Here is a 15,753-nt window from a genome sequence, read left to right as displayed (position 1 = left end):
TTACATGTTTTGAGTTACAGAGGAGGTCTAGTGATAAAATTATTGCTCTCGCTCCAACGTTCGCGGCGATACCTCACATATATGGTTTGAACACCGTTTTCATATGTGGGCGGGACTTACGTATGCGTTCGCTTCTGCGTGCGAGCACACAGGGACAGCGGCGCTTTAAAAATGTTTTTGTTTTTTTTTATTTTGACACTTTTTTGGAAAAAAAAACATTTTTGATCACTTTTATTCCCATTACAAGGAATGTAAACATCCCTTGTAATAGGAATATAACATGACAGGTCTTCTTAATAGTGAGATATGGGGTCAATAAGACCCCATATCTCACCACTAGGCTGGAAAGCCTGAAAAAAAAAAAAAAAAATCACCGCTTCCCAGCTGAAGCGGCGCCGTTTTTTTGAATGGAGAGGCCGGGCGTGACGTCATAACATCGCGCCCGGCCTCTGATGATCATAGAGACTCTGGCGACCATCTGGTCCGCCGGAAATCTCTATGATCTACATCCGGCACCGGCGGATCCGCTTTCCCCTCTCGCCTCCCATAGGAAAGATCAAGCGGTGGAACGGCCGCTATGATTGTTCCTATGGTGTAGAGACTCGCCGGCTGAAACCGGCAATATCTGAATGATGTTTGTAACTACAGGCATCATTCAGATATACCCGCCCAAAGCCCAGGATGTGGTTAAAGGGATGAGGTTGCAACCATAAGTCTGTCGGACCCGCTGAATGGCTCCCCCAATGGGCGTGCTCGCAAAAGCGAGTTCCCGAGCTGACGTACACCTACGACGATTTGTGAGACCGCGCCACCTTGCGGTAGAATAATGACGGCGGCTGGTCGGCAAGCGGTTAAAAGAAAACAATAGTATCCAAGTATTTTTGGGGATTAATTTTGAGTATTGCACACATACCAGAGAAATTAAAAAAAAAAAAGTGATTGTGCCCAAGCAGTAGCTGTCCATGTATGACTATAAGCACGTATATGGATAAGAGTGGTGTTGTTGTTGTTGTACGGCCCCGCCCCCTCAGGTGACCCGATGACGTAGTGTTGCTCGGTGTCCTCTGCCCTGTCACACACAATAGAGGAGATCACACCACGTGCTTCCTGTCAGCGCACACAGCCCGCTCTGCTGACGTCGCTCGGAAATCCCTGGCTGGCCGCCCCTCCTCCCCTCACATCCTCATTAGGACAGCCGGAGGTTCCTCAATGAACACTCCGCCTGTCCTGTGTTACACAAGTCCGGGGACACGCATGGCTCCTCACCCACCCCCACCGCCCCGGTCACACAGCTCTCATTACTACACCGGGAACAACGGAGCGGTCCACTCACCACAACTTCCATGGAGCGGGCTCCCTCCTCTGTACTGGAAAGTTGGCAGGAAATGAAGTCTCATGGAAGTTCCATAAACATGACTCGTTCCTGTGTCTGTCAGTGCACGACCCTGCCCGGGGCTAGGCATGACGTAGAGGATTTTCCATTGTACGATTATTGTAGAGGAGGGTTCCCTTGCCTCTCACTGCTGCTGAGGGGGGCGGAGTCAGGGGAGAGAGGGGGGCGGGCTCTCCATGTCACTAACAGGTTCACTCTATTAGGAGCTCTGACAGCTCAGGAATCCCTCCATGGAGCACAGGCGGGGGGATGCATAGCTCCCAACTGTCCCTGATTTCCAGGGACTGTCCCTAATTTGGAGCAATGTCCCCTCTTTCCTCCTCGTTTGTCCCTCATTTTGATCTGATCTATAGAGTTGTATATAAAATGCAGTATTTCATACCTCCCAACTTTTTTAGATGGGAATGAGGGACACCTATCAGCAAAAGTATGCAGGCATAGGACACACCCCCTGCCACACCCCCTTAAAGGAGAATTGTACAAAAAAAAAACAAGATTTGTGAAACCCACAAGTGATTTTTTTTTTTTTACCACTACTATTCCTTTATTTTTTCTTTTAGAATTTACAAATACAGCAATTTAGGAACCAGATGAAAGGTTTAGCACTGGGAAACACTTTTTGATAAAAAGTGCATTTTATATACATCTATATAGATCAGACCAAAATGAGGAACGAAAGAGGGACATTGCTCCAAATCAGGGACAGTCCCTCAAAATCAGGGACAGTTGGGAGCTATGGTATTTATCTTTCAAAAAGTGTTTCCCAGTGCCAAACCTTTCATTCATATTCTAAATTGCTGCATTTATTAGACATGTGCGATTAGTTTCGTACAAATTGAAAATTCTTACGAATTCCCATAAATTCGTACATTCAGGTGGATCCGAAATACGAATTGCTGTGCTTCCGAATTTTATACGAAATTTCATTTACGAATTTCAGATCCAAATTCCTAAACAATTACATTCGTAATTGTTATGAAAAGTTAACGAACCTAAAAGTTAAAAACCCCAGGAGGTCAGCACAGCACAGGGATGGTGGGAGACCCTCATAATTATAAATTCATCATAACGAACATTCATAATTGTTTACGAAAAGTTAACGAACCTAAACGTTAAAAACTCCAGGAAGTCAGCACAGCACAGGAATTGTGGGAGACCCTCATAATTATAAATTCATCATAACGAACATTCGTAATTGTTACGAAAAGTTAACAAACCTAGCGAAAAGTCGTATTTCGTATGAATTTAAATAGAATTTTGGACACGAAATACGAATTAATTCTAATACGGAACGAAACAAATTTATTGACGGTGCACATGTCTAGCATTTATAGATTTTAAAAGCCAAGATAAAAGCATGGTAGTGGTAAATAAAAAGCCCTTGTGAATGTAACTAATAATTTTTTTTTTTTAGGTAACTCTCCTTTAAGGGGGCGTGGTAGGGGGCGTGTCCTATGCTTACATACTTTTCCTAGTAGGTGTCCCTCATTCCCATCTCAAAATGTTGGGAGGTATGGGAATGAGTAGATCAACCTCTCTTAGACCCCTTTCACACTGGGGCGGTTTGCAGGCGGTATTGCGCTAAAAATACCACCTGCAAAACGCCCCTAAACAGCCTCCGCTGTTTGTTCAGTGTGAAAGCCCGAGGGCTTTCACACTGAAGCGGTGCGCAGGCAGGACGGTGAAAAAAGTCCTGCAAACCGCTTTTTTGGAGCGGTGAAGGAGCGGGGTATTCCCCGCTCCTTCACCGCTCCTGCCCATTGAAATCAATGGGACAGCGCGGCAATACCGCGGCTATAGCCGCGCTGTACAAGGGATTTTAACCCTTTTTCGGCCGCCAGCGGGGGTTAAAACCGCACCGCTAGCGGCCGAATACCGCTGCAAGAACGACGGTACAGCAGCGCTAAAAATAGCGCTGTTGTGCCGCCGACGCCCCCACCGCCCCAGTGTGAAAGGGGCCTTACTCACAGTACACTTTAAAAGTATGCAAAATGTAATGGCACCCCAGTCTAAAATGGAAGAAAATATGAATTTTACTGCAACGTGCCATTAATTGTGTCCTCCAATCAGAATCAAGCTAAAAAAAAAAAAAGGGGGGTCTGTTGCGCGGTCTAATGCATGCAGCGATTTTTGTACACCTGTGTGCTCCCAGTTTAAAGCGGTAATAAACTGCAGCAACTTTTAAAAAATCCCCTGTAAGGCAATTGCATATTATGAAATACCTTAGAACGAAGCCCTCCAGCGGCGCGCTGTCACAGCTAAGGATGAGCTCAGGCGTGTTCGCAACCCTCACGTGCAGAGCCCGCCAGGAAGTCGGCACTGCACAGCGCTAATCACAGGCAGTGCGACATTTTCCAGATCCCTGGCTGCAGAGATCGAGAAATCTCACTGCCTGCGCTGTGCAGTGCCGACTTCCTGGCGGGCTCTGCACGTGAGGGTTGCGAACATGCCTGAGCTCATCCTTAGTCACAGCTTCCATCTTTCCCCCGGTCCTCCGGGGTTTGCGGACTCCAGCTGAGTGGCTATAGCTGCGATGACATTGTGCACGGGAGCCCTCAGCTCCTGCATGGAGCTCTTAGGCTGGGTTCACACAAGTGCGAATTGGATGTGGGATGGAACCCACATGAAATTCACCATAGCAGGAGATTGTGACCGGCTCTCTACGGAGCACAGGAACGCTGTGCGTCTTTTGGTCCGTTTCAGGTCCGAATGCAGCCCAAAAAATGAAATTGGACCTGAAACGGTGAACGAGGATGCAGCGGACTCCTGTTGTGCGCTGCTGTGTGCTCATATGTGAACCCAGCCTGAAGGTCCGGCAAGTCATGCCAGACCTTCACAGCGCTTTCACCAGTTACATCACCAGCGTGAATATCTCCTAAATGGTGCATGTTTAGGAGATATTCATTTTACCTACTGCTACTTTACTGCCACTTAAGGCTGGGTTCACATACAGTGGGTATAAAAAGTCTACACACCCCAGTTAAAATGTCAGGTTTCTGTGATGTAACAAAATGAGACATAAATCATTTCAGAACTTTTTCACCTTTAATGTGACGTCTAAACTGTACAACTCAGTTGAAAAACAACTGAAATCTTTTTAGGTGGAGGGAAGTAAAAATAAAAAAATAAAATTGTATGGTTGCATAAGTGTGCACACCCTTAAACTAATACTTTGTTGAAGCGCCTTTTGATTTTATTACAGCACCCAGTCTTTTTGGGTATGAGTCTATCAGCATGGCACATCTTGACTTGGTAATATTTTCCCACTCTTCTTTGCAAAAACACTCCAAATCTGTCAGATTGCGAGAGCATCTCCTGTGCACGGCCCTCTTCAGATCACCCCACAGATTTTCAATTGGATTCAGGTCTGGGCCATTCCAAAACTTTAATCTTCTTTTGGTGAAGCCATTGCTTTGTTGATTTGGTTGTATGCTTTGGGTTGTTGTCATACTGAAAGATGAAGTTCCTCTTCATGTTCAGATTTCTAGCAGAAGCCTGAAGTTTTTGTGCCAATATTGACTGGTATTTGGAACTGTTCAAAATTCCCTCTAGCTGAAGAAAAACAGCCCCCAAAGCACGATTCTGCCACCACCCTGCTTCATGGTGGGTATGGTGTTCTTTTGGTGATGTGCAGTTTTGTTTTTGCCCCAAACATATCTTTTGGAATTATGGCCAAAAAGTTCAACCTTGCTTTCATCAGTCCACATTTTCCCACATGCTTTTGGGAGACTTCAGATGTGTTTTTGCAAGATTTATCCGAGCTTGGATGTTTTTTTTTTTCGTAAGAAAAGGCTTACATCTTGCCACTCTACCCCATAGCCCAGACATATGAAGAATACAGGAGATTGTTGCCACATGTACCACACAGCCAGTACTTGCCAGATATTCCTGCATCTCCTTTAATGTTGCTGTAGGCCTCTTGGCAGCCTCCCTGACCAGGTTTCTTCTCGTCTTTTCATCAATTTTGGAGGGACGTCCTGTTCTTGGTAATGTCACTGTTGTGCCATATTTTCTCCACTTGATGATGACTGTCTTCACTGTGTTCCATGGTATATCTAATGCCTTGGAAATTCTTTTGTACCCTTCTCCTGACTGATACTTTTAACAATGAGATCCCTCTGATGCTTTGGAAGCTCTCTGCAGACCATGGCTTTTGCTGTAGGATGCGACTAAGAAAAGGTCAGGAAAGACCTACTAGAACAGAAAACTAAGAAACTTTATTTGGGGTTAATCGGAGGCACTTTAAATGGCAGGTGTTTACTGATTCCTATTTAACATGAATTTGAATGTGATTGCTTTATTTTGAACACAGCTACATCCCCAGTTATAAGAGGGTGTGCACACTTATGCAACCACATTATTTTGTTTTTTTTTTATATTCACCCCCCCACACGCCTTAAAAGATTTCAGTTTGTTGTTCAACTGAGATGTACAGTTTATAGGCCACATTAACTGCTTGCCGACCAGCCGTCGTCATTATACTGCGACAGGTGGCCACGTTCCCGCGAGCCATCGTAGCTGTACATCGACCCTTTAAGCGGGGGGCGCTGCACTGCGGCGGTGCCGATGCACGTGGCCGACGGCTGCGGGCACGAGAGCCGGAACAGGGACGTGTGTGTGTGTAAACAAAGGAGAGGAGAGACAGATTGTGTGTTCCTACAAGCTAAGAACAACGATCTGTCATCTCCTCTAGTCTGTCCAATCCCCCTACAGTTAGAACACACGAGGGAACACAGTTAACCCCTTAATCACCCTCTAGTGTTAACCCCTTCCCTGCCAGTGACATTTACACAGTAATCAGTGCATTTTTATAGCACTGATCGCTGTATAAACGTCAGTGGTCCCAAAAATGTGTCAAAAGTGTCTGATCTGTACGCCATAATGACACAGTCCCGATAAAAATCGCTGATTACCGCCATTACTAGTAAAAAAAAATAATAATAAAAATGCCATAAATCTTTCCCCTATTTTGTAGACACTATAACTTTTGCGCAAACCAATCAATATACGCTTATTGCTATTTTTATTACCAAAAATATGTAGAAGAATACATATCGGCCTAAACTGAGGAAAAAATTTGCTTTTTTTAAAAAAATTGGGGCTATTTATTATAGCAAAAAGTAAAAAATATTGTGTTTTTTTCAAAATTGGCGCTCTTTTTTGTTTATAGCGCAAAAAATAAAAACCACAGAAATGATCAAATCCCACCAAAAGAAAGCTCTATTTGTGGGAATAAAAGGACATCAATTTTGTTTGGGTACAGCGTCGTACAACCGTGCAATTTGTCAGTTAAAAAGACGCAGTGCCATATCGCAAAAAATGGCCTGGTCATTGAGCAGCCAAATCTTCCGGGGCTGAATTGGTTAAAGGTACAAAAAGTTCTGAAATGATTTATCTTTGTCTTATTTTTTTTTTACATCACAGAAATCTGACATTTTAATGGGTGTGTAGACTTTTTATATCCACTGTATGCGAATTGGATGCTTTTTCTTTTTTTTTTCAAGGGAGCGAGTTCACACATGTCCAGGGCAGCATTTTGAAAAGGGTCCTGTGTAGTTTTGGGTCTGATTCAGGTCCGAATTCAGGCAAAAATCTGCGCCCAATTCGCACCTGAACCAGTGAACAGAAACACCGGATTCCAGACTGCAAACCGCAGCTGGACATGTGTGAACCCAGCCTTAAAGTGGTTCTACAGACTGACAATTTTTTATCTTAATGCATTCTCTGCATAAGGCTCCATTCACACTTGCAAGGTCATGCGATTTCCATTGCAACTTTGGCTGTTGACTTTGGCAACTGTCACATAGATAACATTAAGAAGCGACTTTTGAGAGTTTATATTGCAGTCTTTAGCACTCAAGTTGAATGAAAGTCGAAGTAGTGCAGGAACCACTCTGAAGTCATTGATTTGAATGGCTTCTATTGAAATACATGAGCTGCGACTTTGTGTCCAAAGTTGCATGACAAGTCGCACAAGTGTGAATGGAGCCAAAGCCTGGGTTCACAATAGTGCGTGCGGAACACCGTATGTGATTAGCACAGGAATCACATTCCTGTGCACATCACATGCGATGTCTGTGCGGTGCGATTTGAGTCATATATTTCGTTTGGCTTAAATCACATTGCATCCGCACCAAAATGGTGCTGGACCCTTTTTTTTCCTCACCTGAATCGCATAGCATGAGTGTTCACAATGTTCTGGCAATCGCACTGCATTTAGAGATCTGTTTCGGGATGTCGTTAATCTAACATTGACACCCTCAGCAGATCGCATGGATGCCATCCGATTGCAATGCAGTGCAGGAAACGCACAGGATTTACTGCGTTTCCCACATCAGTGTGAACCAGGGATTAAGGTAAAAAACCTGCTTGCAGCCCCCCACCTTGTACTTACCTGAGCCCGATCTCAATCCAGGGCTGTACACAAGAGCAGCATCACTGCTCTCTCTCTATCTCTCTCCTCACTGGTTCAGGGACACCAGCGGTAGCCTACAGTACCTGAGTTCCCCCATAGAAAGCGGCTTGCTATTGGGGGCACTCAGCAGGAGGAGGGGCCAGGATCATCAGCGGGGGACCCAAAAAGAGGAGAAACGGGGCTACTGTGTGCCGAACCATTGTACACAGCAGGTAAGTATGACATGTTTGTTGTTTAAAAAAAAAATACATTTACAATCACTTTAAAGCAGAACTAAGGGCAAGAAAGAAAAAATTGCAGACAAGCAGGCTCTTTATTGGAATGTCTCTTCTGCAACAAAATAAACTTACCTGCCCATTCACAGTCTTCTGCATGCGCAGCTCCATTTACATTTCTGGCACAGTGCCAGCGCACCAGGTTGGCTGAATCCTAAACATACACGGGAGTGACGTCATCCTGCTCCAGCCAATCAAGATGGTTGAAAATTGACATCTGGAAGAAGCCGGATAGAAGATGCCAGAACCAGTAAGGGATCTCACAAGTGTCAGATCATTGGAGCTGAGTATTCTTGCCTCTGGTTCCGCTGTAAAGCAAAACTAAACTCCGAAATACTAATTTTAGCTCATCCGATGCTTGCCAGGTCCCTCACTGGTGCCGGCACCCTTTTGCTTCTTTTGGGTGCTGGTCTTCAGCTATCTGAATGGGCCGGCTCAGGGTGACGTAACTTCACTCATACACAGGAGTTCAGTCATCCCAATACACCGACACAGTGCCGGAATGTATACTGAGTGTTGTATGTTTTTAAACCTGCTATTTAGGACTTGTTTGCACTAATTTTTTCTAGTGATCTGTATTCAGCTCTCCAGGGAGCATCTGACAGGTGGTGAGGTGGTTTAACTCTTTGAAACCCAAACTAGCGTGCCACAACCGCATTCAATGTGGTCCAATGTGCATTGCACACAGTTGCAGAGCAGGCCAAATAACTTAAATGGGGTTGCATTCAGGTGGTATAGTTCCTGCCACTTCTGCCAAGCTGTGACATGTGTAAACCCTCGGATGCTGCCTTTGCAGTTAAAGGGGGAAGCATTTGGGGGAGGGGGGCAGTAAAAAACACGGCTCCCCCCAACTGTTAATGTGAATGAACTTTTAAGCTAACCATATATGAACAGGATTCCTTCTTTCACGCTAAACAGCGCGTATGAAGGAATCTCCCCTGCTGGCTATTGTATTCTGACAGCTGACACCTGTGGCTATTGGAATACTTGAACTGTGACTGCATCTGATTGGATGCAGTCACTGTGCAGATTACAATTTTCACTCCGACTCCTTCAAAACTGAATGATGGGATTAATTATGCAAGTTAATAAGCAGCTTCTTTATAGCAATTAATTTAGTCATCGGGATGGGAGTGTTTTTAAGATCTATAGTAATTTAGGCATAACAAACGTCTTAAACACACCAAGAAGGGAGAGATTATATACATCCCATTGCATTAACACCTGGCTAATTTCTCAAAGTTGGGGTAAGTTAGCGTCACATAGGGTAGAATATGTGGGGGTGATATAAGCCTCTAAATATTTGAGAGTGTTGAAACACCAACGGTAGGGGAAGTTTCTTGGTAATGTAGTAAGCATAGGGGCTGCAATGTGAAGTGGTAGGGCCTCTGTTTTTGTGATACGTATTTTACATTCTGAAATGGATCCAAAAGTAGTCAATATTTTATACAAAGTTGGCAGTGAAGTATCGGGGTTAAGGTTAACAGTATATCATCAGCAAAGGCAATTTATATTCTCTATGGCAGTGGTCATCAACCCTGTCCTCAGGGCCCACTAACAGGCCAGGTTTTATGTATTACCTTGGGGAGATGCAGACTAGAATACTGCAATCACTGAGCAGCAAATTATATCACCAGTGATGTATTTCAGTTATCTTGCAAACCTGGCCTGTTAGTGGGCCCTGAGGACAGGGTTGATGACCACTGCTCTATGGCATACGCGTCCTCCATGAATATCTGGATGGAACCTTATAGCTTCAGCTAGAGGTTCTACACACACACTGAATATTTATAGCGATAGAAGGCATTCTCGTCCGGTTATGTAATGTATTGGATACAGTGGAGAATAATTTAACCTGAGATAAAGGAGGCGAGTATAAGGTCTATAGTGCTTTGAAGAATGGAACTTTGAATCGATAGTGAGACAGGGTAGAGAATATATATGGCCAGCCTAGCCTATCAAAGCAATTTTTTCGCATCTAAACTAGGAAGTAGGGAGGGGGATTTAGTTCTATTAAGCACCTTCACAATATCTACTCTTCATCGAATGTTATCACCTGCTTGCCTGGTAGGTACAAAACCTACTTGGTCCCTATGGATGAGTTTAGGTTGCAGCTGGGATGGTCTTTTGGCCAAGATTTTTGTGGAAATTTTGCAGAGCGATTGGTCTTTAGTTAGCTGAAGAGATCGGGTCTTTTCTGAGTTTTAGTATTACGGAAATGTAGGAATGTAGAAATTGAGAGTGAGGAATTTCCCCTTTAAATAAAGATCTGTATAAAGCGATCATGTATGGGGCCAAGGTAGGTAGGAATTTTTATATATGATTATGGGAGACTGTCAGGTCCAGGGGTCATATGTTTGGGTAAGTGTTTAACAATCTGAGAGAGCTCTTCCAAGGTTACGTCACCAATGGCTTTTGAAGGAAAAGCTGTTTTTACCTAGTGTAAAAAGAGACTTTGGACTGGTTTGCACCCCGTTTCAACTGAGTACCTTCTGAGATGCATTGACCTCTAAAAAAAAAAAAAAAAAAAAAGCCTTGTAGGTTTCTCATAGGATAGAGGGTTGTTGTACAGACCCTGTGTTAAACTGGAAGAACTCTATCAGGTCTAATGCCGCGTACACACGAGCACAATATTCGTCAGAGAAAGTCCGACGGAAGCTTTTCATCGTCTATTCCGATCATGTGTATGCCTCATTGGACTTTTTTTTTCGAAAATTCTGACGGACCTAGAAATGGAACATGTTCTAAATATTTCTGACAAAACCAATTCCTATCGGGAAAACCGCTCGTCTGAATGCTGTTCCGACAGACCAAAAACGATCCATGCTCTGAAACAAGTACGAGACGGAAGCTATTGGCTACTGGCTATTACACTTCCTTTTTCTAGTCCCATCGTACGTACCCATATTAAATTTTTATCATTTTTTTTCACACTTTCTTTTGGTGGTATTTAAGCACCACTGCGTTTTTCATTTTTTGCTAAATAAACAAAAAAAATGTTTTTTGGGAAGGATTTCCCCGGTGGGGCTTTAAAACAGCAATATGCAAAGGTCGAAACGCGTTGGGGCTCGTATATTTTTTATAACATGATGGAATGCAATGACGTGTACCATGTGTTTTTTACTGTGGAATGTTGATAAATTTAATGATTTGTATATGTATTCTCATTGTACTGTGGAATATGAATTGTGATATTGGATTAGATCCGGTACTGTACTCTATGTAACTAATTAAGCTATGTTGTTGGATTTTAATTTTCATTAAAATAATCGTTTACAATTAATAGACCACTCTTTCGACCTTTGCATATTGCTGTTTTAAAGCCCCACCGGGGAAATCCTTCCAAAAAATCCTAATATGTATTTTCGGGGTATGTAGCTCTCTTTGTCTCTTCCATGTGTGACTTTTTCCCATTTAATAAACCAAGAAAAAATGTTTTTCTTCATTTCTGTTTTTTGCAAATAAATAATCTTTCTTCATAAATGTAGGCCAAAGTGTATTCTTCCAGATTTCTTTGTTGAAAATAGCCCAAATCAGTGTATATTATTTAGTCTGTAGGAAAGTTATAGAGTTCACAAAGTATGGTATACACTGTATAGCTGAAAAACAATCTATCCTGATGTACTGACAGCTCATTTCTTTTGGCCGAAAATGCCAGGACAGTACAAATACCCCCCACATGACCTATTTTTGGAAAGTAGACATCCCAAGGTATTTAGTAAGAGGAATAGCGAGTTTTTTGAAGTTGTAATTTTTTTGTCATAATTTTTTGGAAAATTAAGATTTTATTTTTAATTTTTTACCTATACTTTCACCAGTGCAGTACAGCGTCATCATATAACTAGTGTGGCGGTGATCAGGGATACTGACTGGTGACAGTATGTAAAAAAAAAACAAGAAAAAAAAAACAAAAATAAAACATTTTAAGGATTTTTTTTCTTTTTTTAGAATTTTTTTTTTACTTAGACTGACTAAAGCAATACAGTGTTACCATAGTAACACTGTACTACTCTGTGAAGGTGATAAGCATTTTTCTTTTTTTTTGTGCACTATGATTGCTTATAACAATGATAATCACTGTTATACGCAACCAGTTTTTTTCTGAATGAAATCCATTAATTCAGTGGGTACACTGCATGTCAAATCGGCGGCAATGGCACCGTCCTAACAGGGGCGGATCCAGGGGGGGGGGCAACAGGGCAATTGCCCCCCCCCCGAAATAATAGCACCGTCTGAAATTGTCTCCTGCCGCTGCCGGCCCGAGTCTCTCTCTCACATGTGCCGATCAGCAGCGCCGAGAGAGAGACTCGCGTCTATGTGTGTAGTACGGGCAGCAGCGGTCACTCACACTGAAGCTGGATACATACCAGGAGGAGGTGGGTGGAGCCTCTTCCCTGCACTCGTTGCTAGACGCCAGGCGGCCCAGGCGTTAGCAACGAGTGACGTCAGTCACAGTGAGTGAGTCACCGTCACGTCGGAGCGGAGTTCAGACTCGAGTCTCAGCCTCCGCCGTGGCTGACAGTGCGGGCGGCTCCACCGTGGCTGACAGTGCGGGCGGCTCCACAGTGCGGGCGGCTCGGTCAGTGAGTGAGTCGTGAGTGGGCGGGTGAGGGGGGGTAGCTGGGCAGCTCCATGTGACTGTGAGTGGTCTGCTGGCCACTCAGGGAGCCGGCGGGCACGGGAGCAGAGAGATGACATCTCTCACCACCCTGCGCCCGCCCTGCATCCCTGCAGTTCCGCCCTCACTGTGAAGGCAGCTGTGTGCAGCAGAGAGATTACATCATCTCTCTGCTGCCTGACGCTGGGACATAGCAAGAGACCACCTTAGCAGGAAAGTGTGACACGGCAGGTGACAATCCGCATCTGGTGGCAGGCGACGTGGCAAGTGACAATCCTCAACGTGTGGCAGGTGACATGGCAAGTGACAATCCACAGCGTGTGGCAGGAGACGTGGCAAGTGACAATCCACAACGTGTGGCAGGAGACGTGGCAAGTGACAATCCACAACGTGTGGCAGGTGACGTGGCAAGTGACAATCCACAACGTGTGGCAGGTGACGTGGGAAGTGACAATCCACAACGTGTGGCAGGAGACGTGGCAAGTGACAATTCACAACTTGTGGCAGGTGATGCGGCAAGTGACAATCCGCATCTGGTGACAGGTGACGTTGGAAGTGACAATCCGCATTTGGTGGTAGGCGACGTGGAAAGTGACACACCCAGGGCTCCCACTGATTCTGCATTATGGTGAGTTGAACTATTTAATTCTATATTACAATGTAAGAATAGAAATAATGCGCTTCAATCATCCTGACACCATAATAACCATGGTGCCGTGATGATTGAAGTGCCAACACCAGCTGTTTCCCCGATAAATTGCCCGCAAAAAAAAGGTATTTTCTGGCAGTGCCCCTCCCGAGATTAGACTCTGGATCCGCCCCTGCGTCCTAATCGGTGCAACCCTGCATTCGTAGCGCCGCACCGATTTCAAAAAGTAGTTTCTGTACTACTTTTTGCGATTTCGGGGTGCGATTTCAATTGACATATGTGCAGAAACCCGCACATAGGTCTGTGAAATCGCGGCCAAAAACGTGACTGACATGCGGGAGTGAAATCGTGTGAGTTCAGCTGAACTCGCGCGGCTTCATTCCCGCAGCTCAGTGTGAACCTGAGCTTAGAACCACTTTAGTGTCTATTAGGAACGTAGTGTTGTTTAGGAGGAAGGATTTTGGTTTCTGTCCAGAAGCTCCTCAGCTGTTTATCATCATGGCTTGTGGTGGCCCACCAAAGTTGCTAACACTGAATGACCTGAGCAACTTTCACTATCCACACAAACCTTGTAGAGAGATAAACAGCTGCGAGTTATAAAATCTGTGACTGATAGCCACAACTGAACAGATACAGTATAACCCTGCAACTCATGGTTTATTGAGATGTTTATGGTTTATGCCCAAAATGTCTGGTTCCTCCAATTAGTATAATTATGGCGAACGTTTCTGCATTTAAAGTGAACCATTCAGCAACTTTACAAATCTTCATGAATAAATTCTTGCGGTGCCACAGCATTCAGAAACAGTCTACTTTTTCAAAGCAGCTGTACCTTTATTATTTTAATGCAGCACTCAAGCTTTGATGGGACAGTCTCTAGGATGAGGTGATGTCATCAGTCTGCTGCAGGCAGGAAGAAGCATTTCCTCAATCTTCTGAACTTCAGTGATGAGAGTGTAAAGGCTCGTACACACGATTGGACTTTCCGACGGGAAATGTTCGATGTCAGGCTGTTGGTGGTAAATCTGACCGTGTGTATGCTCCATCGGACAATTGTTGGCTAGCAGGTTTTCAAATTTTCCACCAACAAATGTGTGTTGTCGGATTTTTCGAGCATGTGTACACAAGTCTGTCAGACAAAAGTCCAAAGTACAAACACGCATACTCGGAAACAAGGACGAGCCAGAAGCGATCGGTCCTGTAAACTAGCGTTTGTAATGGAGAATTAACATTTGTGACGTGGCAAATTATGAAATCTCCAAATGCAGCGCACAATTCTCTTCTTCTTTAATAGGATAATAATGAAGCTGCTTTGCTGGTGATCCTGATGGAGTTATTGCAAACAAATTTTCAAAAGCTTTTTTTTTCTAGTGATATCAAGTCTAATATTATTATGCTTTTTTTTTTTTTTTTATTTGGGCAAGTTACCACAACACCATTATCCCGTAGTTTTTAAGATCAAAGATACAACTATGTTGGTGTCCCTTGTTAATTTTACATTGTATTTTTTAAAAATGTAACTGCCTACTCCCAAACTGTCATTTGAAGTAAAACATATAGCCAAGTATTATTCTACACAATTTTTTTATTGTGCATTAAAAAAAATGAAAACAAATAAAATTAGACATGCTATCTTCCAATAGAACTTAACCAAAAAGTTCATTCTATGCATCCAAAAATATAGAAAATATACCAAATCAAATCATTATTCAACCAAAAAAATAATGTCAAAGCAATAACTCCAAGGCCAATAATAAATAACACGTTGTCTCCTCCGATTCCGCTACATGTCTGGTTGACGAACGGACGCTCAGAAACGAACTGAAAGCACGAAATGAAAAGTGCAAACTGAAAAGCGCTACATGAAAAGCGCAAAAAGAAAAGCGCAAATCAACACTCACCAAACGTGTACTAACACAAAATTAGCAGAAGGAGCTCAAAGGGTGGCGCTAAAAAGCTGAAAAACCATGTAGTACGTCTAGTAGGGTATTTCACTATGTTCATAAATGTTGGCCAACAATTGTGTGACCGTGTGTATGCAAGACAAGCTTGGGCCAACGCCCTTCGGACAAAATTCCACGGTTTTGTTGGCCAACAATCCGATCGTGTGTACAAGGCTTTACAGGCTACTGCAGAAGACTGATCTGTGTCATACATCTGTGAACACAGCCAAGAACAGGTTTCCTCCCACACTCCAAAGACATGCTGGTAGGTTAAGTGGCTTAAAATAGGCCCTAGTATGTGTATGTATGAATGTGAGTTAGGGACCTTAGATTGTAAGCTCCTTGAGGGTAGGGACTGATGTGAATATAAAATGTATATGTAAAGCGCTGCGTAAATTGACGGCGCTATATAAGTACCTGAAATAAATAAAATAAACAGCAGAACTACCAGAATGTACAT

At 43.6% G+C, this 15,753-nt stretch overlaps 1 protein-coding gene across 2 annotated transcripts in view; it reads right to left on the bottom strand.

Moving 5' to 3' along the window:
• HIVEP1 (HIVEP zinc finger 1) overlaps nt 1-1,554 on the bottom strand; it is a 243,681-nt gene extending 242,127 nt beyond the window's left edge. The window contains exon 1 of one of the 2 annotated variants that reach the window (XM_073631065.1): nt 1,334-1,554. In XM_073631065.1, the coding sequence (XP_073487166.1) occupies nt 1,334-1,463 (130 nt within the window). In that variant the 5' untranslated portion in view covers nt 1,464-1,554. The remainder of the gene's footprint in view (nt 1-1,333) is intronic. The other variant, XM_073631067.1, reaches the window with a different exon arrangement.
• Nucleotides 1,555-15,753: the final 14,199 nt, after the last annotated feature.

The sequence above is a fragment of the Aquarana catesbeiana genome, linkage group LG05 (assembly GCF_042186555.1).
Source record: "Aquarana catesbeiana isolate 2022-GZ linkage group LG05, ASM4218655v1, whole genome shotgun sequence".
NCBI lineage: Eukaryota > Metazoa > Chordata > Amphibia > Anura > Ranidae > Aquarana > Aquarana catesbeiana.
The sequence above is the reverse complement of the archived record's forward strand: the minus strand, read 5'-3'. Positions and strand labels throughout refer to the sequence as shown.